Source organism: Chanodichthys erythropterus, chromosome 1, assembly GCF_024489055.1.
Source record: "Chanodichthys erythropterus isolate Z2021 chromosome 1, ASM2448905v1, whole genome shotgun sequence".
NCBI classification, from domain to species: domain Eukaryota; kingdom Metazoa; phylum Chordata; class Actinopteri; order Cypriniformes; family Xenocyprididae; genus Chanodichthys; species Chanodichthys erythropterus.
In genome coordinates, this window is record NC_090221.1 from 10,507,449 (window position 1) to 10,533,192 (window position 25,744).

The 25,744-nt window shown below is 36.5% G+C and overlaps 3 protein-coding genes across 4 annotated transcripts; 2 read left to right on the plus strand and 1 right to left on the minus strand.

Annotated features, from left to right (window-relative positions):
- lcp2b (lymphocyte cytosolic protein 2b) lies at positions 1-25,744 on the plus strand. 2 transcript variants are annotated; one of them, XM_067377464.1, is made up of 16 exons: positions 1-245; positions 720-782; positions 1,706-1,752; positions 2,843-2,908; positions 3,003-3,031; positions 3,132-3,169; positions 3,259-3,448; positions 3,551-3,624; positions 3,711-3,774; positions 3,849-3,935; positions 4,023-4,074; positions 4,231-4,294; positions 4,577-4,651; positions 4,875-5,030; positions 7,488-7,605; positions 25,617-25,744. In XM_067377464.1, exons 1-16 carry the CDS (start codon positions 168-170, stop codon positions 25,625-25,627), a joined length of 1,212 nt encoding a protein of 403 aa, XP_067233565.1. In that variant the 5' UTR covers positions 1-167; the 3' UTR covers positions 25,628-25,744. The 2 variants fall into 2 exon arrangements, with proteins under 2 accessions (XP_067233565.1, XP_067233646.1); XM_067377545.1 differs by having other exon boundaries at positions 3,135-3,169.
- syce3 (synaptonemal complex central element protein 3) lies at positions 7,612-10,811 on the minus strand. The gene is made up of 2 exons (XM_067377659.1): positions 9,826-10,811; positions 7,612-9,735 (listed from the first exon to the last, which is right to left on the minus strand). Exons 1-2 carry the CDS (start codon positions 9,932-9,934, stop codon positions 9,554-9,556), a joined length of 291 nt encoding a protein of 96 aa, XP_067233760.1. The 5' UTR covers positions 9,935-10,811; the 3' UTR covers positions 7,612-9,553.
- Positions 10,866-13,062, plus strand: foxi3b (forkhead box I3b). Its single transcript, XM_067377337.1, has 2 exons — positions 10,866-11,746; positions 11,992-13,062. The coding sequence occupies exons 1-2, from the start codon at positions 11,152-11,154 to the stop codon at positions 12,555-12,557; spliced, it is 1,161 nt and encodes a 386-aa protein (XP_067233438.1). The 5' UTR covers positions 10,866-11,151; the 3' UTR covers positions 12,558-13,062.

The following is a 25,744-nucleotide window of genomic DNA, read 5'->3' on the forward strand; positions in this document are numbered from 1 at the left end:
CACACTCAGACCAACTAGCCACAAGCAAGACAAGCGGCTTGCAGTCTTCATCAGAGCTATCCATCATCATAGATAGAGTCTAATAGAAAAACTCAACAGCAAGAAGCATCTGCAACTGTAGAACAGTCAATTTCCACTAAATTAGAAAAACAACCATTCCAATCACAATGAGTTATGAAAGTCTACCAACCAGGTCAGAGGTGATGTGCTGGAACTCTGGAAACTTGGCTGACTATCTCAAAAAAGTGAGTTCATCTTATTTTTCTTTTGACAAAAGAGCAAGATGCATTCAATTAAACAGGAAATATCTTGAAAGCAGTTGTTAACATTGTAAAGTTTCTCATGTAACCCCCATGTTGACAGATATTATTAAGGTTTTTATAATAATGAGGCTTCTAGCAGACTCTGAATGCTCTTTGGGAGGGTAATCTTTGTAGATCTTTTTTTATAGTATGACTGTTGCTCTTCAGTTGTAGTGCTTCAAGTGCAGCTGATAGACTGCCACGCAATGTGGTTTTCCAAACACGTCTATTTAAAGGTTTTGAAATGTTTCTGATAACATCATCTAATGTATAGCCTTGTCTTACAATCATTGGCAATTGCACTGTCAAAAAGTGCTTTTTAAAAATTCAAAACTTTCAAAAGTATATGGCTAAGTTTAAGTGTGAAGTGTGACTACAGAGCAGTTTTCAGCCATCACACTTTTTTTCTGTTTTCAGATGAAACTGATGGGGTGTGACAGGGTGGTGAAGAAAAGCAATATGAGTGGTTCACGATTCTTGGTCAGTCTTTTTGTCTCTCTATAACAAATATACTACAACTCAGACCTTACTTCCAATTTAAACTACTGCATGCACTTGTACTGCATATAATCATCACTGAACTATTTACAGTATCGTGCAAAGGTTTTTAGGCACTTTAGATTCTTCAAAAAAAGTTTAAAGGTGGTTATTTATCTTTTGTTTTGGTGTGCCAGTAAGAAATATACTTTTACATTTTCAATGTACATTCAAAATGAATTTCCAAACATAAATTTTGCCTTTAATAATCCAGTGAGATTTTTGCATGCACAAGGAGTACGACAACAGACGGCACTGTCCACACAGAGATCTGATCTCTCCATTGAGTCCATCTGAGATTACATGAACAGATACTAAATCCATAAAAAACAATGGAAACTTCTCCAAGCATCTTGGAAAAACCTACCTGCCAAGCTAGCTTAAAAACTGGTGTAAAATTAAGAACTTAAAACTTAAAAAGGTGTAAAATTAAGTGATAAATATGACATTATTTTTTAAAACATCCCCATAATGTATTTTGTTTTACAAGTGCCTTAAACTTTTCACAGTACTGAAGTTTTGCAGGTAGATTTCTTCCATGAAATTGAGTCTCTCTAACTTTTTTATGTCTCTTCATGTAATCCCAGATCGACTTGATATTTCTATGTGATCTGTTGATGGACTCCTTGTGTATACAAAATCATGCTCGATTATTACAATTAAATGCATAAGTAAAGTTTGGAAACATAAACTGATTTCTGGCACACTAAAGAAAAAGACACAATCTTAAAACATTTTTTGGTGGAAAATCTAACATCCCTAAGACTTTTGCACAGTACTGTATAAATATGGAGTATGCTCTGAAATGTGCTTAAACATGCCAAATCAGTAGTGAACAAACAATTCCTGTTTCTGTCTTGTTCTAGAATATGACTGATAAGGACATTAAGAAGTTCCCCACAGCACAAATCCCGTAAGTTTTAAGCTCAAAAGGCAGAAGATAACACAGAGATGACAAAATGTAGAAATGAAACATATTGGCTGAATAAGCGGAATGGCAGAACATGATTTCACCAAGTGCAACATGTTCCTGGATCAACATCTTTGTTGATCCTGGAACAACATTCAAATTAATCAATCCTATTTGAGGGACAAGTTTACAATTTATGTCAGGTTTAGGCTTACAACCAGGGTTAGGTGCTTCTACATCAGTGTTATTTATCTATCATTTCCATCTGATTTTAGGAATAACTAATGGGAAAGAGTTAGGTTTAGGGGTAGGGATATGGTTATGGTTATGATTACATTTTTGGACCTTAATGTTGTTCCAGCCTCAATAAAATATGTTGACCCAGGAACATGTCTAACTCTGCAAAATCATGACATGCAAACCCAGGTGAAAAAAAGTACACTTCCATATCCATATCGCAATTTCTGTTTTATGTATAAAATGTATTTTGTCACCACTTGTAGTACACTTGAACCCATTTTTTATACAAAGTGTACTACAAGTGGTAACTAAAGAATTTTTTTTTTTTTAACACAGAGAGTATGTTAAAAAGCACATTTTAGTTCACATTCATGGTGTCTCAAAATAGCACAGTTGAGTACACTTGTTTTTTTTTAGATTATCTTAAGAAGTACTAAAGAATTTTTTTTATGTTAAGTATAAAATTAATGCACGAAAATAGAGCACTTTGTACTTTTTTTCAGCTGGGAAGGGGATGTGCCTGCTGGCCCTGCTCTGTCTGATTTAGCAGATAATTTTATCCAAAATTTAAGAAATACAGCCTACTTTATTTAGTCAGTTCATGCATTCCCTGAGAATCGAACACTTGATATGGGTGTTGATAGCACCATGCTCTATTGTTTGAGCTACAGAAATGCTAAAATAGATTATAACAAAGACAATAAAAAAGCCTGCAGACTGCATTCTGAGTCACCTAAAGGTACAAAGTGACTCACCACCATCAAATATTGATTAAGAAAAAAACATCAAATGTTTGTTTAGCTGCAATAATCACTGCTATATATTTATTTACTTTTGTTTTACTATTTGGAAGATTTATCACAAAGATCTGCAAAGATATTAACCAGAATAACAAACAAAAGAAGAGTCTGTTTCACAGGTAAGCAACATCAGTACTTCAAAATTAATTAATCTTTGTAACAAAACTTAACTTTTTCTACATGTTTGAGAGTTTGTCATTTCAAACGTTTTAGATCCGATCATCGGATGCCTCCAAACCAAGGTAACTAACTTTTGTGCATCTATATAAACAACTTATACTTAACAAATTACACACACAACTTAAAATGTTTCTATATTTTCTTTGAAAAACGACAAAAAAGCAGAACCTAGTCCAGGAGGTTGGGATTCTGATGAATTTGTAAGTTGCTGTTATACTTTTTAAAAGTCTTCACAACACCCTTTTTGGACATTAATATTAAATGCAATTTTTTTTTTTTTTTCCTCCAGGACCAAGAAGAAAGTGACAATGACTATGAGGAGCCAGATATGAATGAGTGTGAAGACAATTACATATGCGCAGCATCCTGTGATAATGTGGATTCTGATGATGACTATGAACCACCGCCTAGTGATATACCCTCTGAAGTACCAACTCACTTTCGTGTTGCCAAACCTCTGGGTGATGGAGATTATTTAGGTAACTCATAATGCTAACACAAATCGATATGCGCATAAACTAAATAATCCATGTTAATTCACTAAGATTCACTCACCCATTCTATTCTGTGGCCCTGTGTAGACAGCGGCCCACGTGGTTCTGCAAGACCACCCCAAGACAACAGGTCAACATCTCTTGCCAGAGGGCTTATGAATGTAAGTAAATATCTTTAAACAATCTCAAACTTATTTTACTGTAAATGTTGTAATGTCATGCACAAGAAGACTGTATTTACTTTCAGATATCTAAGCCTCCATCACGACCGGATCCCTCTCCACACAGGCCTTTTGTTCCCCCAAATCAATGTGAGTGAGTTGAATTTAAAATTCCTCTAATATGAAAGTATGATGTCTGAATGTTCTGCAAATCATATCCACAGCCAAACCTGGTCCAGCTGTGCCGAAGGTAGATCGCAGTAAGAAACCTGGCTCATCTACTCAGTCAAAAAAAGATACTGGCAAATCAGGTACCATTCAGTTTACATTTAAAACCTTCTGTATTGTATGGAAATCGCTAAACATCTATTTTAACTTGAAAATTTTTATCCATATAGCAAGAAACACCCTACCAATGGCTTCTAAATCAGCAACATTTCCCACACAAAGGTAAGAATCTTTATTAACAACTTATTAACAACTGCATTGATCAGTACTGTGTGTGTGTGTGTATTATATTTCACTATATATATATATATATATATATATATATATATATATATATATATATATATATATATAATATATACTTAATCTTCGACACAGGTTTGACATCCAACAGAGGGATGATTTACCTCCTCCTCCACCTTTAAATGTGTTGATGGGACAGGTTAGTGCAATCACTACCTAGAATCATGATAGCAGACCTCTCACAAACCCATAAACCATCTACAAACCTAAAACATGCAGATAGACTTGACAACCACAAGATGGCAGTGTTGTGTTTTGTTTTTGTTTTTTGAAAAGGAAAAAAAAAAAAAAGCAGCTAAACAGGAAATAAAAGTGCAAAGTCTTGTGCATTGATTCCCCTCACAAAAACAACAAAATGTGTTTCCTACTGTAATAATGAGAGTGACCACAGTGTAAAGACTGAATTTTTTTATGCACTCAGGACATGGATCCACAGTGGTATGTGGGACAAATGACACGAGCAGAGGCCGAAGTCTCTCTCAGACAAGTGAATAAAGTGAGTTCCACCACTTAATAGAATGTTTAATTTAATCTCAAATGTATCCCTTCCTTCAAATAATTCTTATAAAATGTGGATTAAATAAGCTTTTGTGAGAGAATTAATTGGAATTATCTTTGCTCTATATATGAGAAAAAGGGGAAAAATAGAGAAAGCAAGTGTATTGTGAAATGAAGACACATACTGTGTGATACTAATGATGGACATTGTCTTTTTTTAGGATGGCACTTTTTTGGTGAGAGACAGCTCAAAGGGCTGTACAGAGCAGCCTTACACACTCATGGTGCTGCACCAGCAAAAAGTGTATAACATCCAGATCCGTTTCCTTGGAAACAGTGATGGATATTCCCTGGGCACAGGCCTAAATGGCATTGAGGTAATGATATTTGTTGATTCTGACAGAAACGTCTGTCATGAATGATGTCCTGATTAACCCTGTAAAGCCTGACATAAAACAATCGTAAGATTTTTTTAAAATAGAGCAGTTCATTTTCGTTCATCTTTGGAACAAAAATTAAGATATTTTTGATGAAATCCAAGAGGTTTTTTATCTCCCCTAGAAAGCAACGAAATTACCACATTCAAGGTACAGAGAAGTAGTAAAGACATCGTTAAAATAGAAATAGTCAACGTGACTACAGTGGTTCAACCTTAATGTTATGAAGCAACGAGAATACTTTTTGTGCGCAAAAACAAAACAAAAAATAGTTAATTTATTCAACAATTTCTTTTCTACCCTGTTAAGGGGCTCGCACACCGGACGCGAAGCTCAGCGCCGCGCCGTGCAGCGCCACGACACGTTTTTAAAATTCGAACACATTATTTTCTATGAGTGTACGCACACTGGCGGCGATATTCGCCGCCTGTCCGCGGTGCCCAGAAAACAATAGAAAACAATGTGAAGCTGAGCTTCATGTCCGGTGTGCGAGCCCCTTTAGTCTCCTACTCAGTTGACGCAGTGCAGTGGTTCCGTGTTTACGTTCGAAAGCCGGCTCAGTATTGGCTGACACTGTTCATGTGAGCACCACGACGCATGCGTATGATGCTGATGCAGGAGCTGGCCAGTACAGAGTCAGCATTCTGACGTGGAACACGGAAGCTCTGCAATGTGTCTTCAATGTAAACTGCGTAGGAAAATGACAGTGTAGAGAGGAAATTGTTGAATAAAGTCATTATTTTTGTTTTGTTTTTGTGCACAAAAAATATTCTTGTCACTTCATAACATTAAGTTTAAACCACTGTAGTCACGTTGTCTATTTTAATGTCTTTACTACTTTTCTGGATCTTGAATGTGGTAATTTTGTTGCTTTTTATGGGAGATAAAAAATCTTTTGGATTCTTAATTTGTGTTCTGAAAATGAACTAAAGTCTTACAGGTTTAGAACGACATGAGGGTGAGTACTTAATGACAGAAATTTCATTTTTTGGGTGAACTAACCCTTTAAACCAAACTTGTAATCAGTCAGATCTTTATAACAGTATAGCAGACTACTTACATAAAATGCTTATAAATATCAGTTCTCTCTCAATAATATCTTAGTAAGAAATGCTTAGTTTTATGATTAAAGCTTTGTTATTGTGGGGGGCAAAACATATAATGCAATACAATGAAGATATACCTACAAATAAATGTTCCTCAAAAGCCTGATGTATCATTTGATTGAAATATTACTACTAAGGGTATGTTTACTCGACAATGATGTACTAAAACGGAAACGTTTTTCCTTTGTGTTTTTCGCATACAGACGGCAATATTGCCGAATTGATCCCCGTTCACACGGATCTGTGAAAATGACTAAAAATGCTGTATTATGCATGCCAGGCCAGTAGTTGGCCACTTTGTAAAGAGAAAAGCTACGTGCCTATAGACTGAACGCTATACACTAAAAACATTCCCATTCAGGTTGTTGTGTCTTTTCGCTGTGAAATCTTCACTAAAGAATTGTCTGACATTTACAACACCGTTTTCAGTGTTGCAAACTCCCCTAGCCTCAAGAGGCGCACTGGCGACTGACATTAGAGACTGTGGTCTTTAGAATACTTGTTGGCATGCCTGCCTCCCAAGGTTTACACATAGACGATAATGGTATAATTTAAAAAAACTTGCACTTTGAATCTCGTTTTCAGATGTTAGGCAAAACACATAAAAAGTTTTCTGTTTTTAGTTGAAAACGGTGTCGTAAATGGTCCCTAAGTAATTCTTCAGGAAAGATTTCACAGCAAAAAGACACCACAACCTGAGGGGAATGTTTTTTGTGTACGTTTATACAACAAATATGTACTAAAAACTGAAAAGGTTTTCCTTTGCGATTTTGAAAAGTTTTGCATACAGACGGCAACGTTGTCAATATTTACACGGATCAGTGAAAACAACTAAAAACTGTATTATGCATGCCAGGCCAGTAGTTGGCAATGTCACTTTGTAAAGAACCAATACACAACTGAACAAGTAATATGCATGATGTCATCGTTTTCACAAATTCACATTTTCGTAATTTACACAGAGATAATAATGGTGTAAATGAATGGCCAAAATACGTAATACGTTTTTAGTTGAAAACGGTGTTGTGTAAACGCCCCTTTAGATTTATACTAAAAGGTCTAAAAAGTATGCTAAAAAAGTTATCAGTCAGCAAAGTTTCAATCATGTTGATAATTTAGAGGCCTTAGAAATGCATGTATCAAATATACGGTAAGATTCATAGGGTTAAATAAAAACCCACAGTAACTGCAAAGAGTAAAGACTGTGTATTAGATTATCAGCTGTGGTGAATTTCATTGGTTCAGTGAGATTCAAAGTTCACTCAATCCATCAACTACATGTGTGTCACAGAATTTCTCCAGTGTCATGGACATGGTCGCGCACCACTCAAAGACCCCACTCGTTCTGATAGATGGACTGGAGCGTGGAGCTGGACCTCAGCGGCAGTGCTGTCTTATGCACCCAGCAGGTTTTTGACCCACAGGACAATCTTATAAATTATACCCAGTTATCATCATAATTCTGACTGGGTTCCAGAATCAAAAGGATTTTCATGGAATTCAGACACTTTGTCTGGATATTGAGCATTTATAATGTTGGCATTCAATGCCAGGATATGTAAGCTCTCATCTTTCCTTCAGAAAAAAATAACACAGCACATGACTAAATTAATAAATCGTATTTAGTTTGATTCAATCAAACAGGACTGTCTACACTTTTTAAATTAAAGATATATTTTTAAACACTTTCAATGTTAAAATCAAGAGATATTCTTACACTCAATGTTAGCTAGAGGCAACTAATCAACTCTTAGGCTTTACATTTGTCTTTTTTTAACTTAAATATTCTTAATGATTTTAGTGTTTTGTCTTAATGTGGCCTATTAAATTGTACTTTTTAAGTATATTATAGTAAACTCCACCTTACAAGTGTACTTCTTTGAGTTACATATTTAGTCTTCCATCGTCTGTGCACGGCTTAACCACGTTGGGGTTTCCACGTCAGTCTGGAGGCACGCCATTTTTTCAGGGTGTGTGAAGCACACGGTCAGGTTACACTGCAGCAGCTGGATCTTCACTGAAAACAAAGGGTATAGTGGTTGAACATGCAGCAAGAAGAACACAAGAAGAGACCCTCTTATTCCATTTTGACTGACTGAAACATAACCAGCACAAACAGGTTATGTTTACTGTAATCAAAGTATATAAATAGAAGGATTCTGTTATGTATTATGCAAAGGTTACTGTTAACGTACATCAAAAAATAAATAAATAAATAAATCTATTAGTTAATTTTCATTTTACAGTAATCAATCTAAAATACAGCTATAGCAGGGCTTGATAATCCACAAAAGAGCTGACAACACAGATGCAAGTAACTGTTGAAATACACAAAGATGCTCATGCTTAACTGGATATGCAGGGCTCAGCAATAGATGCAGCCAACATGTTTTCTTGCCAAACTTCATGTCTCTATGACACAATAAAATGCATTATTGACAGATTGGAGGATTTGGGGGATGTTTTGAGTGCTGATATGTTTGTGTTAGCACTGACGGCGGGCACAGATTAATGTCTTAGCTCTGACTCCTCGCTAACTGCCACCCTTGGCAAGGATGGCACATTTTCTTTTAAATTTGTTCAAGTAATACCCATTTGAAAGCCACCAGAAGAATTTCTGCCAGCGCTAAAAAGAGGAACTATTAAATTGCCAGTACACCATACATGAGTGTGTGGTGATGACTTTCCAAATTGTACATTATTATTACATTTCATAAGGTTAAATATTAAAGAAAGTAAGGCTGGGACTATTAGGTCCAACTGTCACTAACAGTCACTGAATATGCTTAAAGAAAAAAGAAAAAAAAAACTTTGACCATAGTTTACCTTCCAAATGGTCCATAAATTCTGACATTAAATCCAACTGCTTCAAGATATAATCTACGCCAGCTGAGGCTCCGTGTTCGCTGTTCTCTGTGGCATTTCCCTCAGACTCCATCTGTAAGTCCATTACACAGAAGTAAGATAATGAAAATAAGGTCTCTGAAAGAGATAACACACAAAATAAGAATATCTAAAAATGAAGAAAAACAGCATTATATATTAAATGCAACAATTTTTACAAACCTCATGAAGCTCAGAAAAAGGATTTGTAAAACGGTTTAGCAAATTGCTCCAAATAAATGATCAAACACTGAAATCTGTATACAAAAAGCAGGACATTCAGAAGTCCCCTTTTTGCATGTTAACGTCATTAATCAGATTCACAATCAGCATGTTTGCTTTGTTGATATTTTTATTAATTTGTGAGTGCAAAAAAATATATAATCACAAATATGGCAACATCGAATAACCCTGGCTAATCTAACCACATAACAATATTAACAACATTAAAGGTCTCTAAACTGAAACTTTAATCTATTCTTGGGGGATAGTATGTTCTTGAGCATCAGGATGACATGTTTTAGCTTGTCCATCTGTGGGACCACAGATGACATCTTTGCACTTAAGAAACTCTTTCTCCAGACTCTTCAGGGATTCAGCCAGATCTGGACTGGTGCGGAGTACAACCATATCATAGGCCATCCAAGACAAATTCACTGAGGGCGAAGAAAATTATTATTGACACAGTACAATTTTCTTCTTAGCATTTCTATTATATTGAATGCACTATTAGTTTGCTAGTCTACCTGAAATATTTTCCATTTGTTCTGTCATCTTCTCCAAATGTTGGTTCAGTTGTAAACTCTCACGACCCAAGTCCTCACATAACTGCGCACTCGAAATATCTTCAGACATCTAAAAAACCAGCAAACTCCGTAACTCCCGCTGGATTGTTTTTAGGCTACTTAATCTCTCATGTTAAATTAACGTTAGTTACAGTTTCATGATGGATTAAATAAGAGCAAGTTGTAAAAATCCATAATCAGTTCGTTTTTCGTCACCCGTCATTCAAATAATCTGGCTTCCTCAGGGCAAAGAAATTGTGCTTTAAATTACGTTAATAAATATATATATATTTAATGTAAGTAGAAATTCACAACGTAAGCATATTACCTTGGTAATGTAGCGAACTACAGACAATCTTTAATGTTTCTTGTTTTGTTGCGACAGCTCGAGCAATGCACGCGACACGCAGATTTAACGGCTCTCTCGCGCGTGCACGCTCACCTTGTGTAATCAACTCGAATATAAATTTCGCTTTCTTTGGAAGCCTCATCTTAAAAACGATTAATCGATTAATTTACGTCATTACGTCCCGGCGTGGATAAACAAACATACAAAAAAAAAAAATTAGTACATAAATACAATTTGCAAACAATATTTTATACATCTCTTTGCTAAAAAGTTTTTTTTGTACGCTATAATATATAAATATAAATGTGTGTAAAATAAAATGTTACCAACACTTTTAAAGGAGATGCATTTTAACAGGAGAATTATACGATGACGGCATTGACTGTAAACAACACCATTCTATTTTTTTTTTCGTGAATAAATTAATTATAAAAGTTCAAAAATAAAAGTGCTTGCTCCACATACAATATTCCAAAGACTTTTATAGATGTATTTTTCCCCCTGGAATTTTAGGTTGTAGGTTTTTGGTTGTAACAGAAAATTCCAGTGTGTCAGGTTAAACTCTTCAGGTGATGGTGGTGCTGCTGGTTTGTGTGAAGAGGAGTGGAAGGGTGGGTGGGTGTGTGGGTGGTTATGTGGGCTGTGTCAGGAAAAGCCTAAACACGTGGAAGCATTCAATAAGGTGGGACTGAGGCGGTGCTAAATATTCATAAATAAAACAGGTGCAACAGGTGACAATGTTGATACAGCAGAAGAAAGCACAATAGCTTTGAGAGAGAGGACACAAGCAGGACAACGCCAGAGCTCCTGAAATATTCCTAGACCATAAGGTAAAAAAAGAAGAACAGATCAGAGAGAGAGAGAGAGAGAGAGAGAAGAAGAAAAACACCTGAAAGACTTTTTAATCCCAAGTGGAGCACCATCAGGATCACCAAGCAATGACATCCTATGAATCTCAAGGTCAGTCTCCAACGAGATGTGGGCCTCAGTTCCCTAGCTTGGGACAGGAACCTCCAGAATTGAGTCTGTACAGCGATAGCTACTATCCTCCTCCATCACTGCCGAGTCCACAGCGAACGAACCCTTCCTCATATGAACTCGGAGACTATGCTGCCTCATCGCCTAACCCCTACCTGTGGTTCAACAGCCCAGGGATGAACAGCGCTCCTTATCTGGGTGGAGCGCCTGGCCCTCCAGGACCTTCTTTTGTTCCCCAGCACTACGGCATGCAAAGGCCCTATTTGGGACCTGGGGCACCAGGTGGTCCTGCTGGTGATCTAAGCTGGTTCTCTATGCCCTCTCAAGAGGATCTTATGAAGCTGGTCAGACCACCTTATTCATACTCTGCTCTTATTGCGATGGCCATTCATGGTGCACCGGATCGCCGCCTCACTCTAAGTCAGATTTATCAGTATGTTGCAGACAACTTCCCTTTTTATAACAAGAGCAAAGCGGGATGGCAGAACTCTATTCGTCACAACCTCTCACTGAACGACTGTTTCAAAAAGGTTCCACGAGATGAAGATGATCCAGGTGAGTGTCTTTAATTATTACTCTTTAAAAAACATTACAAATGACTGAATTATTGTTTGTGTTTTATATTATAAATAAATAAATATATTAATAAACTAGGCCTGTATATACACATTACAAATTATTTTGTCATTTAAATATTATTTATATAAATATTAAATATATTTTTTAAATAATTAATTATTATAAAATATATGTATATATATATTTTTTATTTAATGTGAAATTTACTTCTCATTTTAAAGGTAAGGGCAATTACTGGACCTTAGATCCGAACTGTGAAAAAATGTTTGACAACGGCAACTTCAGACGCAAGAGGAAGAGAAAGTCTGACAGCCTCCCAGAGAAGAGCAGTTCTGGAGGGAATCTGAACTCTGAGTCAGGAGACAGTAATGGCAGGGGCAGCCCGAAAAATCCTGCCGTTGACATTTCCACTTCGCCTGAAAAGGGCCCTTCACCCACATCTACGGGTCCGTCGCCATGCTTGAGCAACTTCCTGACTGAGATGTCTGGTGTAACGTCTGGCTCTCTCGACATGGAAGGAGATCCCCTGAGTCGTCCCTTTACGCTCAGTCTGCCAGTGGACGGAGCACAGAGAGCCTCACAGCACACAGGCTTTAGCACCTACTCCCCCAGCTCTACGGTGTCCGAATGGGCATCAGCGCTGCCCCCACCGCCATCCATTTCCCCATCACCCTCCCACTCCACTTTAGGTTACAATGGGCCTGCTCTCAGTCAGTTTAATGGGCATTTCTACCCTGGTTTGAGCTCAACAGGTATTCTTTACCCCCGGGAGGGTACAGAGGTGTAGAGGAGGGGAGGCGGGTGACAGCGAAAACAGACAAGCTGAATGATCAGTTCATGCTACAGACTCTAAGGGGGCAAGAAAAAACACTAATGTTTTCCTGAAACTATACACTGCTATTGGCCTAACTGAACTCTTGTGAGTTCTGTGGGCACAAAATACAAATGAATTCCCACAGGAAAAGCCTAGTCAGCATGAGATATGACAGGCTGACTCTAGCAAAGGCCCCTGTTACCAGCAGCTCCGACCTGAGGTCAGCTGCTGACATCAAGCCATTCTACGCACCAAATTCTTTCTTAACTCATGTTACTGACACTGAATTCAAGCGCCTGTAATGAAACCAAACAGACAAATCACGTCTTTTGTGGGCAAACAGAGAAACTTTGTAATATGATACTATCAGTCTTTCTATTTTAACTTGACAACGTGTTTTGTGTATAGCTGTAAAGTTGGGTACGTGTGAATGTTCGAGTATATTTTATTATTTTATTTTACTATGAGGTCGTTTATGAGGGTGTATATTGATTCTTTTTAATAAAAAAATATTTAAAATAAAATTGACTTGGATATTATTCAATTTAATAATGTTATTTATTAAATAAAAAATCCTTTTTGTATTTTATTGAATTCAAATCCCTTTTATTTTTATTAAAAGCAAACTTTGACTCGGATTTAGTGTATATGGAAAAAAGATGACCTTGAAAAAACTAAACTTGTTTCACCAGGTCACTCTTAACTGTTGTCACTCCTCCCTTTTTTCTCTTGAGACTTTCACTTCACACTATGTAGGCTACTGCTGAGCCCACAGTTTTTGGCAGTTCTTCAATTATCCTTAAAATTTGTCAGCATTTGTATTCATGTGATGATGACATGGGAGATAATATTAAAAGCATAGTAGCTGCTCGAGATGAGAGCTTGATATTTTTGTTTAGTTAACAGAAAATTTGATACAGCCAGACAGTGACTGATGGTTAACAGATTCCTTCACGTCCTGCTATATGATTCCCATTCCATTAATGTGGAGGCAGACACAAAAGAAAGGTCATTATTCTTATATATAGTCATGTAAAATGCACTCAGACATTTATTTTGTTTAAAAATTTAACATCTCATCAAATAAAATACTGAATCATGTTTGAAATGATAAAACAATTGACATACAGTTTAAAACTAAAAGTATTTGGACAGTTTTTGGTTGTCAAACATAAAGGTGATTAATACCTGTGGTTACTCCGCTAATGTCTATACAAGATTATAACGTGATTTTTCTTAAGAATGCAGAACTCAGTTTAAATGAAATGAGCGCCAGCTAAAGTGATTATCAAGGGAGCACTTTTTGCAAGCTTTCTGTATATATTTCTTTTAGTATTTGAATAAGTTTTTTTTTCATGCTGCTAAAAAGACCAACAGTCATGTACAAACTGTTAAGTCTCGGGAATGACAACTGCATTTCAACACGGGAATGAATCCACAAAAAAAATAACTCCCAAAAGTGTGATGATTGACATTGACATAGTGATAACCACTATAATAGCAATGGATGGGACAAATAAATCTAATATGTCAAACAGATTTGTGCATTTTGTTACTTCATTTTATTACTGACTTTACATTTTACCCTTTTAAAAATGTTTATTTAATTGAGAAATGTTGAAAGGCTACATGTTTGATATATTGTATTAGAATTAAAAAGTCAAATAAATTATTTTTAAGTAATCTACCCAGCACCAAAGTTGGTCAAAAATACATCAAAATGTATTTTAAAATAAAATACCAAATACCTTCATTTTAAGTGTATCAAAATAAACTACAAAGTACAGCTGCCACACCATATATCAAAATAAACTACTATTTTTGCATTTTAAAAACACTAAAAAATACTTTTACAAGTTCATCGCAAACCTTCCATCAAGTAGCCTATTTGATCTGTCCCATTACACTGACTGATAGCTGTTTGATAGCTTTTCTCTGCCTCAGTCATGCAATAAATCTGACATATGCAACCAGTTAAAGGCACAATGTACAGTAGAATTTGTGGATTAAAATATCCAAAAACACTAGAACAATGCTATATATTTTGTTGACTTGAGTACTTACATTATCCCAAATGTTTCAAGAATGTTTAAATCCAGAGAAGTAAGCAATTTTAACCAGGACTCGGGCTGTGTCTGTGCGTCGCCTATCAATGACATCATACCAGCGTTACCCTTGATTTCTGGTTTTATTTTGTAGAAACCATAGAAACACCAAAGAAAACTAATTCTTGTTTAAATCTTGTTTTTCATGATTTACAGTGAGTACCATGTTTTACCATGACTAATATCGTGTCTCATAGCAGCCGTTGAGTGAACGCAGAGTAGCATAACAACTTTCAACACAAATGTATCTAATATGATAAACAGTGCTGCGTTACCCTACATATACTAGACTGGCGACTGTGGCAAAATAAAAGTTCCACTGCTCTGGAGACATGCGTCACGTTCGTCTCTCATTAACAAATTGCTCCAGCGGTCTCATTCAGCTCCAACATCACTCGACCCTGCTCTGCTTCATGTTAATACTTTCATCCATGAACATGATTTCTGACTGAGTCCCATCCCAATTCTTTTCCACTGGCTGTAAAAGTGAAGACAACACATCCCATGATTCCACAAAATCAAGGATAAGCGACTGAATAAGCGACCTTTAGCGGCAAAATTTTACATATTTTAACAGATCAAATATTCACATATCCCTGTGATCTCCCAGATGAAGGTTAGTTTTAAAGTAACCCACAGTTTAATGTTTAACAGTTTGCGAATGACTCATAATTGTATCCTAATTTAGTTATTTGATGTTTGGTAATGAAGGGCCTACTTTGCATCATACTTTGTTCTGAACTCAACAAGTCTGGACAAACTATTGAGTAAGCACCAATCAGAGGCTGCATTTTATGATGTCATCATGTAGACTTCTTACAAAGTATTTTACAATATTTTTTTTTACAAAACACTTTGATACAAAATACAAAGCCATTTTCATCAGCCCTATCAAATACAAATTATAAAATACTATTTTATATTTGAAATACGTATTTGAAATACATGTATCATAAATACTGCCCAGCACTGGATATACACCACAATAGGAAAGAAAAGACGCAACTTCTGTTTCATGCCAACTTTAAAGGGAGTTTGTTCCAATGGTCTTTGCCATGGTATCGATCATACCAAGAATTATGAAAATGTATTTGGTACTTTGACAACTCTATTAAAACCTATATAACATTTTTTTTCTATTATTACATTAAATGTGTGTAGTACAAATGTGTAATATTTTAAAATATTTTGCCACAGATATAATAATTAAAAAACAACAACAACAAATGAAATTAAGAAAAGAAAATGAATTAGGCCTAATTTTAAAACCTAGGGTTTAATATAATTTTTGTATCCAAATACCATATTTATGAATGCTTAAAATGCATGCTTAATAAGCCAGAAACTACAAAGATGTAAACAAAACATGATACTAGAAAAAAAGAAGCTATAAACCATTAAAAAGAAAACCTTTGATTCAGACGAAATGAACTCAGAAAACAGTGTCTGAGACTTGATTCTGTTTGTGCTGTCTACAGGCCAAAAGCAATTTCTAGAGCAGTAGTGGTGTGTTTACGCATGTGTGTGTTTGTACTGTCAAGATATCCATAAAATATAAGTTGCTAAGGTCACCAACAGACATGCTGTATAAGTAAATCAGTTATCTTGACAGAAATGAATTCATTTGGTTGTTTCTGACAGTCTTTAGCTGACTTGAGGGCACCTTTAAGCAGGTACAAATTTACCATGAAAACTTCAGCTCAGATCATATAACAACTGTTTTGCATAACAGCTTACAACACACCCAAGGAGATCACAGAATTACATTTTTTAAGAATTAATCAAATCTGGATTTCAACATTTTCCTTCTCACATTCTGTTTAATGTGCGTGAGCTGAAGCTTAATAGAGAATAAGCCCTCAAGCACATTCATGCCTAAAGGGATTTCCTCTTTAGATGGGAAAATTGATAAAGTATGAAATCTGTGGATTTATTACTAAGGACATTCCTTTGTTAATGTAACATGCAAAACACATACCATTATTCAGCACATCAAAGAATCCCTTGCACTATTGGATTCATCTGTGAGATAAGCTATGATAAAATCCCGTTGGCCTGCGAACTTTAATGTTTCTAGGAAAAAAGAGAAAGAAAAACATTATACACACTCATAGAAACCGCAAATGAAAGTTATTATAACAGAAAAGTATTTTTCTGATGGTATATTTGCATATGACATATACCGTATCTTTGCTTATTTTAATACTGTTTTTATGCAGCAGTGCATATATTCCTCTGCATATCATATATTTCCATACCAGTCAGGTACCAGACTAAAAGCAGCTGTCGCAGGTGAAAGTAGGGAAGAAGAACTTGTTCTACTTTGTACCGTCTGTTTCAAATGTGCCAAAAGAAACAGAAGGAACACTCAGTCGAACAAAACCTGACAATAAAGCAAATTTAAGGAAAGTTGGCTTTTGGTTGAAAACTCTACACCCTCTCGCTAAACCATAATGATGCAAATTACCAACTGCTTATTTTGCCAGTCGAAGTGCACAGTGCTTTCTTTTTGGCCTGTCTATTAGGGCATGTTTTCCACCCAGACACTAATTTACAAGTACTGACACTTTAAAATGCAAATTAAATTAATCTGTAGAATTCTATTCTCTCTATTAAACTGTTTAGACATTTATATGCAAAGTTCTTCTATGCAGTTACAGCTGTCTACATTTGCATTTATTAATTTAGTGGACACAAAGTTTTTCCCTTCATTAGCACCTGTGATATATCTGTTATACTTTATATTTACATACAATATTATATTTAAAGCTGTTTCATCCTCATTAATCTAAAAAAAAAAGTGGAAAATAGATTAAAAAGACAACAGAGGCATATTTCATGTGATGAACAAGACAACAGAGGAGATTGCAGTAAATGCTCTTTATTCCAGTCGGGCACAATATACAAGAAGGCAGACGACAAAGAAGGTGAGTAGAAAGCAATAATATAACACAGTCCACAATAACAATACTTTCTTGCACTTTTCTTAAAGGAGAACTAAGTAACTTTTTTACCTTCATAAATAGTTTTCTAAGTCCTTACGATGGTTAATTGACTTGTAGTGGTGTGTTTGAGGCGAGCACTAACCCCCTCTGGCACGTCTACGCCAAAAACAGCACTTGCAAATTGAGCTGCGCCGACCCGACACAATCTCGCCTCATGTTCACGTTCACGCGAGAGTGACAAAATGCTTTACGGTAATTCAAAAACAATGTATATATTATGACTTTATAAGACAATTTCGAGAATTCCCCACCTCCATCGAGATTTCTTGTACTGTTTTTGCAAAACTACTGCGCTGGTGAGTGTTGTAGTCGTTGTAGTCCAGAGCTGCGCTTGGAGTATTTACGACAGTGTGATTCACTGAAGGAACCTGTAGGGGGAGCTTCGCAAATCTTACTGAGTTCTGCTTTAAGTGAAAAAGATAATAGCATTGGGCATTGAAGCATGCGGATCATACTCAAATGAGACAAGATAATGAGGGGGGAAAAGAGAATGGGTATATATACAGTCCTTGATTGAAGTGTTGATGAAGGACAGTTGATTGACACTAGTATTCTGGCAAATGGAACTGAGCTGGAAGCATAGAACCAGGCGGAGATATGCCAGGCAGCACCTGATACTATGACGGGCCTCTTCCAGGATGTCATCTCAAGCCACCCAAGATCTTTCCTCAGGTCCAAATCCATCCCAGTCAATCAAGTACTCGAGAAAACCTCCTTGGCACCGGAAATCCAAGATCTCCTTAAAGGTGCTACAGAGGATCTTTTCGTCGACTGAGAAACCAAAGACTGTTTGCATGCGTAAGAACAACCCCCCCTCCTTCACAGCTCATTTCGAGGGAACGCCTCCCAAAACTCGTGCACGAGTATTGGAACACGAGTGTTTACCACCGGCATTCGCTGTGTCGTGTTAGTGGATTCATTATGTCGGACTCACCGCAGGTAACTCATAATCTGCAGTTGTCTCTCACAAGGAACCTCATGGCAGTGATTGACGAGCCAATCGTTTACGCGATGATCGCATAAATGATTGGCTGATGTTTTTAAGGCCCTACCTCGTGCACAGATGATGTATATTAATATTATTCCTTTCAGTGCACCTAATAAATAGTCTTTTATCAGTTAGTAAAGACAGTTTCAAGTAATATTGCAAAAATGTATAAAAAAAAACATCCTCTGTAGCACCTTTAACCTCATAAATGGATTCCCATCATCCAAGAGTAGAGAAGGGGTTTCAGCATCACTGACTGGCTCTGTGGAGGAAGCAGAGGGGTAAAAGGGGAGGTTGATAGCCAAGTATGCACTGAAAAGGTGTTAACCCTGTGGTGGACTGTTTGAGGCAATGCAGTAGTTGGTAAGCCCTTCAGCAAATCATTTTACAGGCTTTAGAAAATCTGACAAACTGGATCACTTCTTGGCGAAGAGTGAAGCGTTTCTAGGAGGTCCTTCTGCAACGATGAGGACATCCTGCCAGGCTGGCTCCTGGAGGGTGGCCTGGGCAATCCCCTCAACCAGGGTGCATCAAATAGGACAGACAAACACTGAAGAAGGTAAGAACAGTGGTGCAGGTCCCTCTCATTGATCTGGAACTTCAGACATCTGCCTTGGTGTTACAGGACCCTGGATGATAGCAAACAGAAAAATTAAAGCGGGTGAAAAAAGGGGCCTATCGTGGGTTCAACTGCTTCAACTAATTACATGGGTTCATGGTTGCAGGGGCTCCAGATTTTTATGGTCCGTGATCACAGTGAAAGGATGATGAGCCCCCTCTAGCCAGTGTCACCACTCCCCCAGGGCTAATTTGATAGCTAACAGTTCTCTGTTCCTGATGCATTAGTTTTTTCTTGGCCGGGGACAACTCACCATGACGGGGACGAATGAACTGGACGCTCAGCTAGTTGGTGCTGGGAGGAAGCACAGTACAAGCAAAGGCGGGATTTTAGACAACACTGTTGTTTAGAAAGCAGGTAAGTGTGAATAATCTACTTGCATGGGTTCTTCTGGGCCATCAACAGGTGATTGAGAGACAAATCAATGTTAACTGAAGAGGGTTCCCAGCTGCAGCTTACCAAACTGGTTGCAACATGGTTGGAATGCTGAACGATCCTCTACAACTCACTCTAACTGGGCACAAAGGTGAGTATTCAGTCCACAGCGATAAGCTGCTAGCAAGGCCGCCTCATTCCAGCCACTCGCGGATGCCAAAATGTGGAAGACGATGGAGTACTTTCTTTAGCTTATCTTAAGTGAAGAAGATGGTGGCACACAAAGCATGCGGGTCATACTCAAACAAGACAAGACAATTAGGGGGAAAAGAGAATGGGTATATATACATTCCTTGATTGAAGTGAAGTGATGTGAAGGCCAAATATGGCAACCCATACTCAGAATTTGTCCTCTGCATTTAACCCTTCCAAGATAGTGCACACACATTAGGAGCATTTGGCAGCCATTCATTGCGGGCGCCCAGGGAGCATAGGGGTTAGGTTTCTTGCTCAAGGGCATCTCAGTCGTTTCCTGCTGGTATTGAGAATTAAACCCACGACCTTCAGATTACAAGTCCGACTCTCTAACCATTAGGCCACAACTGCCCCAAGTGGTCATCCCTCCTCAAAAGTGGTGATGAGGGACAGGTGATTGTCATTAATATTCTGCCAAATGGGACTGAGCTGGAGGTGAAGAACCAGTTAGAGGTGTGACAACCTTTTTTTGTTGCTTTATCAGATGTGATCAGCCATACATAAAAAGAATGTGGGTAGACCACAATTAATTACAACAAAACAAAACAAAACAAAACAAAACAAAACAAATAGTTAAAGTCAGTCTACAAAGACCTCAATCTGTTTCACACAGGTGCATTTTATGAGCTTCTGTGAGGGGCAATGTGTTACAGGTCAGTAACCACTTATTATAACAAATGTACATTTGTTTTTGTCTAATTTGCTTTGTGTTGACTTATTTTGCTCGATCTACGTTCAATATCAACTCACCAACCACACGCTTTCCTGTAGCCTTAGGGCAGAATTATTTCTCAACAGTATAATGAGATTAAAATCTATAAATTTTCTGTTACACCTGCTGCCTGTTGTGTGGCACACACCTGTCTCTCAAACGGAATCTACCAAAACAATGTGTCCAAGATGCTGCTGATGTATTCCAGGAACAGATTTTATGACATATTACCAGCCAATAACAGTCAGTACTGAAGCCATTAATGACTTTTCCAGGAAAAAAAAAAAGGTCCTGGTCCTGACTTGTCTTTTTATTTATATTATGTAAATAATAATTATATATATATATATATATATATATATATATATATATATATATATATATATATATATATATATATATATATATATATATATATATATATATATATAAAAAAACAAAAGTCTTATTATTTTTTAATTGAGGTGGGGAGACAAGTATTATGAATGCGATGGGACATGAATGGTTATCCAGGGGGTCCACAAAGTTACTGAATGGGGGCCACCATTTATTGTTTGATCTCAAATTATTTTTTGTTAAAAACTGCAAATAAGTGTCACAAAAATACAATATTATGTATACAACTTCAACCAAAGCTAAATTAAGAAGCTTTTCCCCCATGTATTGAAAAATTAAAATGTTTTATAAAAGTATGACTCAATAATGATGAATTTAATGGATTTTCGATCAGTCCCACTGAAATGTGTGGAGTCAGTAAGATTGTTTTTAAAGAAAATTCATTCTTTTATTCAGCAAGGATGCATTAAATTGATCAGAAGTGACAGTAAAGACATTTATAATACAAAAGATTTCCATTTTAAATAAATGCTGCTGTTTTATTCATTAAAAAATCCTTGAAAAAATGTATCACACAAAATGCTTCCACAAAAATATTATGAGCATCAAATCAGCATATTAGAATGATTTCTGAAGGATCTTGTGACACCAAAGAGTGGAGTAATGATGCTGAAAATTTTGCATTGCCATAACAGGAATATTTGCCAAATATATTTAGCAAAATCAGTTATTTTAAATTGCAATAATATTTCACAATACTGCTGTTTTTACTGTATTTTTGATCAAATAAATGCAGCCTTGCTGAACATAGGAGATTTCTTTCAAAAACATTTAAAAAAATCTTACCACCCTCAATCTTTTGGACAGTAATGTAAATACATCAATAGCTTAAATGCAACTCTTGCGTTTTATAAAATATGAAATGAGGATCCCTGCTCTGTCTGTCTTTTCATCAAGAGCTTTTAAAAAGGTTGAAGACCCCTAACCATCTGTTACCATCACTTTACTATGGTAAAACTACAGCCATTGTAAAGGTTATCTCTCTTAGCCCAAAGATTTAGCCCAATCCTGATTTTAAATATGCTTATTCATTCTTAAAGCCATAATAGAAAAGCTGAAGAATCCTTAGAACAACCAAAAATAGCCTGTTTTGAGGTTAAATTCATAGTATTTCTTTTTGGAGATGGTGTGGGAGAGGGTTATGTCAAGGATGACATTAATTCGGGTGCATTCCAGCTGGTTCTGTGTAGTGTTGATAGAGTAAACTCTAAACAGACATGAACAAATCCATCAGGACTACGACTTGTTTTGGGGGGAAGGGGCCGGTGAACTGAAATTGAACTGTTAAAAAGTGATGACAGAACTGATAAGCTTCTAGCTTTAAGGGTGTTGGCTTTTCAGTGTCAATACATTGTATTTTAAATGAGGAACACGGTGGACTCGATGAGAACAACCTCCCTAAAGGGCAATGCACCCTCCTGCCAACTACTACAACGTCAAAGCCAAAACAGCAACCACGCGCTGCACTGTTATTAGCTAAACAGTATTGACTGATTAGTGATGTTTAGTAAACTCAGCATGAAGATGTCAGACAGAGAGATGAAGCTCTGATTCACTGAATCAGGCAGGAGAAAGACCATCCAGTTCCAGGTCATTGTTGTGTGTAAATACTCTAACACACTTCAGACGCATGCTAAGGAGATAGAGGATAAAAAGGCTGTCCTTGAATTATTGCCGCACATACACACAGCTAACCTTCTACAAAGTCATGTTAACGTTCTTTTGACCTGATTGTTTGAATGACAATGACTTATTCCTTTACTTGCTTGCTCATTCGCTCGCTCTACTACACACACACACACACACACAAAAAATAGTACAGCATCTGAAGAATGGAACATGTAAAAGCTTTTTAAAAAGACATAAAACAAGTATTTTATTAATTAATTTGATACAAATGTTAATAGACTGTACTGTATTTTGAAACATTTAACATTATGAAGAGAAAACATTAATATAATATAATTATTTAATATAAATAATAGAATATTATAATTAATATCATTTCAAAATTACATTTAAGCAGTTCATATTTTATTCAGTTAACCACTTTGATTGAACTGAATAAAATGTGAATTGAATCGTTGTTCCATGAATTTAGACAATCATTCTAATAAAGTAAAGTAAAGTAATTCATATCATCTGAACACTCTGACTAAATCAGGAAATAATAAAAACAATAGTCTATTGTAGCACACATGCCAGGAAAAGGTAACATTTCTATCTTCTTGGTCCTTAAAGGAAAATAAAAATGTCCAATTAATGACGAAAGAAAGAACCCATGATCCATTGAGTGAATCCGACAAGACGTTCATCAAGAGGAAGTAAAACAGAAGACAACAATTATTCCATATCTACAGTCCGAAGTCAAATTCCATCCCAACATAAAAAGCATTCATCCTTTTGGATTGCTCCAAATGCAAACTATCCTCTGTATATCTGGGAAGCACAGCATTCTAAATGAACTGACATGTGCCAGGGCTTATATAGAATATTTAGTGAAAATAGTGTTGAGAGACAACAAACACTTTAGTGTAATGAAATGTTCTGTGTTATTTCCCCCTAAAATATTTGACATGTCAACATGACAAAAACAAAACTCCATGAGTGTTAAGAGGCATTTGGCCCCGACTCTGCTGGCTGCTGGTTTCAAACATCATGGCTGTTTATTAGTTTCAACAACTAACAGTTGTGATGTTTCATAAGCAAATACAATGTCCCACAGATGCCTCACCACATCCTTGAGACTCAGGCTTATGGTTGATGTTGGCTCTTCAAACCCTGATATCCATCTAATCGTTTGATCTGATCATTGCAGGGTTAGTTATCTGGTTTTAATGACATACGCACAGGAAGCCAGTGTTATATCCTTGTTGTGTGTATTTTGCTCCCCCTAGTGGTTATAATAGTGCAGTGCCTGAGTAATTGCTCAGACGGGGCGGGTCAATCAAAATAATGTTGAGCATCATGGTAACACAGACTTGCCTTATCTAGGATTATAAGTGTTTCCTGACTAACATCTTCTTTTCACTGTAAATATTCAAATAAATGGTGCTTCAGCCAGATTTGTCAGCCATATTGAATTTTCCTTGTCATATCTGAGAGGAAACTTCTTGTTTACTTCAACAAAGAGTGAACAGACACCTAGCACGCCGTTCAGACTAATCGAATATACACTACCTGGAAAAAGTAAACTGTTAGCATAGCTAATGTGAAACAAATGCTTTTTGCTCCCAAAATGGTGTAGTTGTGATATTTACCAACATGGTCTAACTGAACCATGCTAAACCTTGGCTGAATTTGAAATTGCCCCTATATACCCTCATTCACTATTCCCTACTTTAGTCCAGTGATATAGTATACTTGAAGGAGTATTCTTTAGCGTGTACACTACTGAGGTGCATTATGGGATTAAATGTCTGCTATGGTTTCAAATGTCTTTTCCATCAAATAGTTCCGACAAGCTCATGAAAAACTCAAAACGCTTAAGAAAGCACAATGAATGGATTATTTTGATGCGTTATCAATATTCTCTGGAAAAAAGTACATGATTACGATTCACTGAACCATAAAATGTGTTTGTAGCTCTAGGATTTAACTCGCTTTGCATGAATTTCAATTAAATAAACCTATTAAGCCATCAGGGGAAAGTCTAACATACTGACTGTGGGATAAACTTAACAAGCCAGCCAAATTTGAGAAACAGATCTGTTTCTCAAACACAAAAAATAAAAAAAAAATAAAAAGCATTTCTTGCATTTACTACATAAAATAATCTAGAAAAATAGTTATAAATGTAGAGCATATTGATAGAAATATAATTTTACACCTATTAACAGACACCCTACATGTTACGTCTCCACCCATACATGTGACCTTTAAATGATCTAACAACGTCATGAGTCCAGAAGCATGTATGCACTGATGCATGCTCATCAGGCTGGTATCCTCACTCTAGTGCACTTACTTAGCCTAAGGTAAGATGTGACCACCACATACAGCATTCATCAGCATACACCAACATGTCTCCACAGTGAAGGGGATGAAAAGGACTTTCCTATGGAAATAAATGGTGTGCTTCTCCAAGACACTAAAGATGTCAAATAGATTCATGCTTCCCTCATTAGGCATGCAATGTGACTGGAAATAAAGATAAATTGGCTTCCTGAAAAAAAATGTAATTTTTATGCACAGCAGCTAATGCCTGTAATTTTATTGTGTATTATTTATTTTATGACTACAAATCTCTAATTTCTCTTATAAAACGGTTAGTTCCTGTCATTGATTCTAATTGGTCAAAAGCAGTGTTTTATTCACTATGACCGCTTCACCCAAAGGTTCTGTGTATCGCTACACAACACCCTTAGCAACCACCCTTAGCAACGTAAACTGTATGTTCTCAATTGATATTGTTCATTGAAGCTTAATGTATTATATTGAAGAGTATTGTGAGAAAGAGATCAATTGAGCGAGTTTATTACCTGCATTCAGATTTAGCATTTTCCTTCAGGTCAGTCCTATGTTCATAATAAAAAATCTGATTAAATGTCTGATGTATTGTCTTCTCCTTTTAACAGTTTTCCCATGACTGACAGCGCTAGTCAAAGCATCTTTTCAATGTAAAAGTCTTCACTACTGAGTCAACTAGATCATCCATTGTGAAGACATCATCAACACGACAGCCAGTAGCACAGTTCCTCAACAA

Coding starts and splice junctions, on each gene's coding strand:
- lcp2b (XM_067377464.1), top strand. CDS start 168: ATGAGTTATGAAAGTCTACCAACCAGGTCAGAGGTGATGTGCTGGAAC. Junction 1,753..2,842: donor TTCCCCACAGCACAAATCCC/GTAAGTTTTAAG, acceptor ACTATTTGGAAG/ATTTATCACAAAGATCTGCA. Junction 4,652..4,874: donor CTCTCAGACAAGTGAATAAA/GTGAGTTCCACC, acceptor GTCTTTTTTTAG/GATGGCACTTTTTTGGTGAG.
- syce3 (XM_067377659.1), bottom strand. CDS start 9,934: ATGTCTGAAGATATTTCGAGTGCGCAGTTATGTGAGGACTTGGGTCGT. Junction 9,736..9,825: donor ACAAATGGAAAATATTTCAG/GTAGACTAGCAA, acceptor CTTCGCCCTCAG/TGAATTTGTCTTGGATGGCC.
- foxi3b (XM_067377337.1), top strand. CDS start 11,152: ATGACATCCTATGAATCTCAAGGTCAGTCTCCAACGAGATGTGGGCCT. Junction 11,747..11,991: donor ACGAGATGAAGATGATCCAG/GTGAGTGTCTTT, acceptor CTCATTTTAAAG/GTAAGGGCAATTACTGGACC.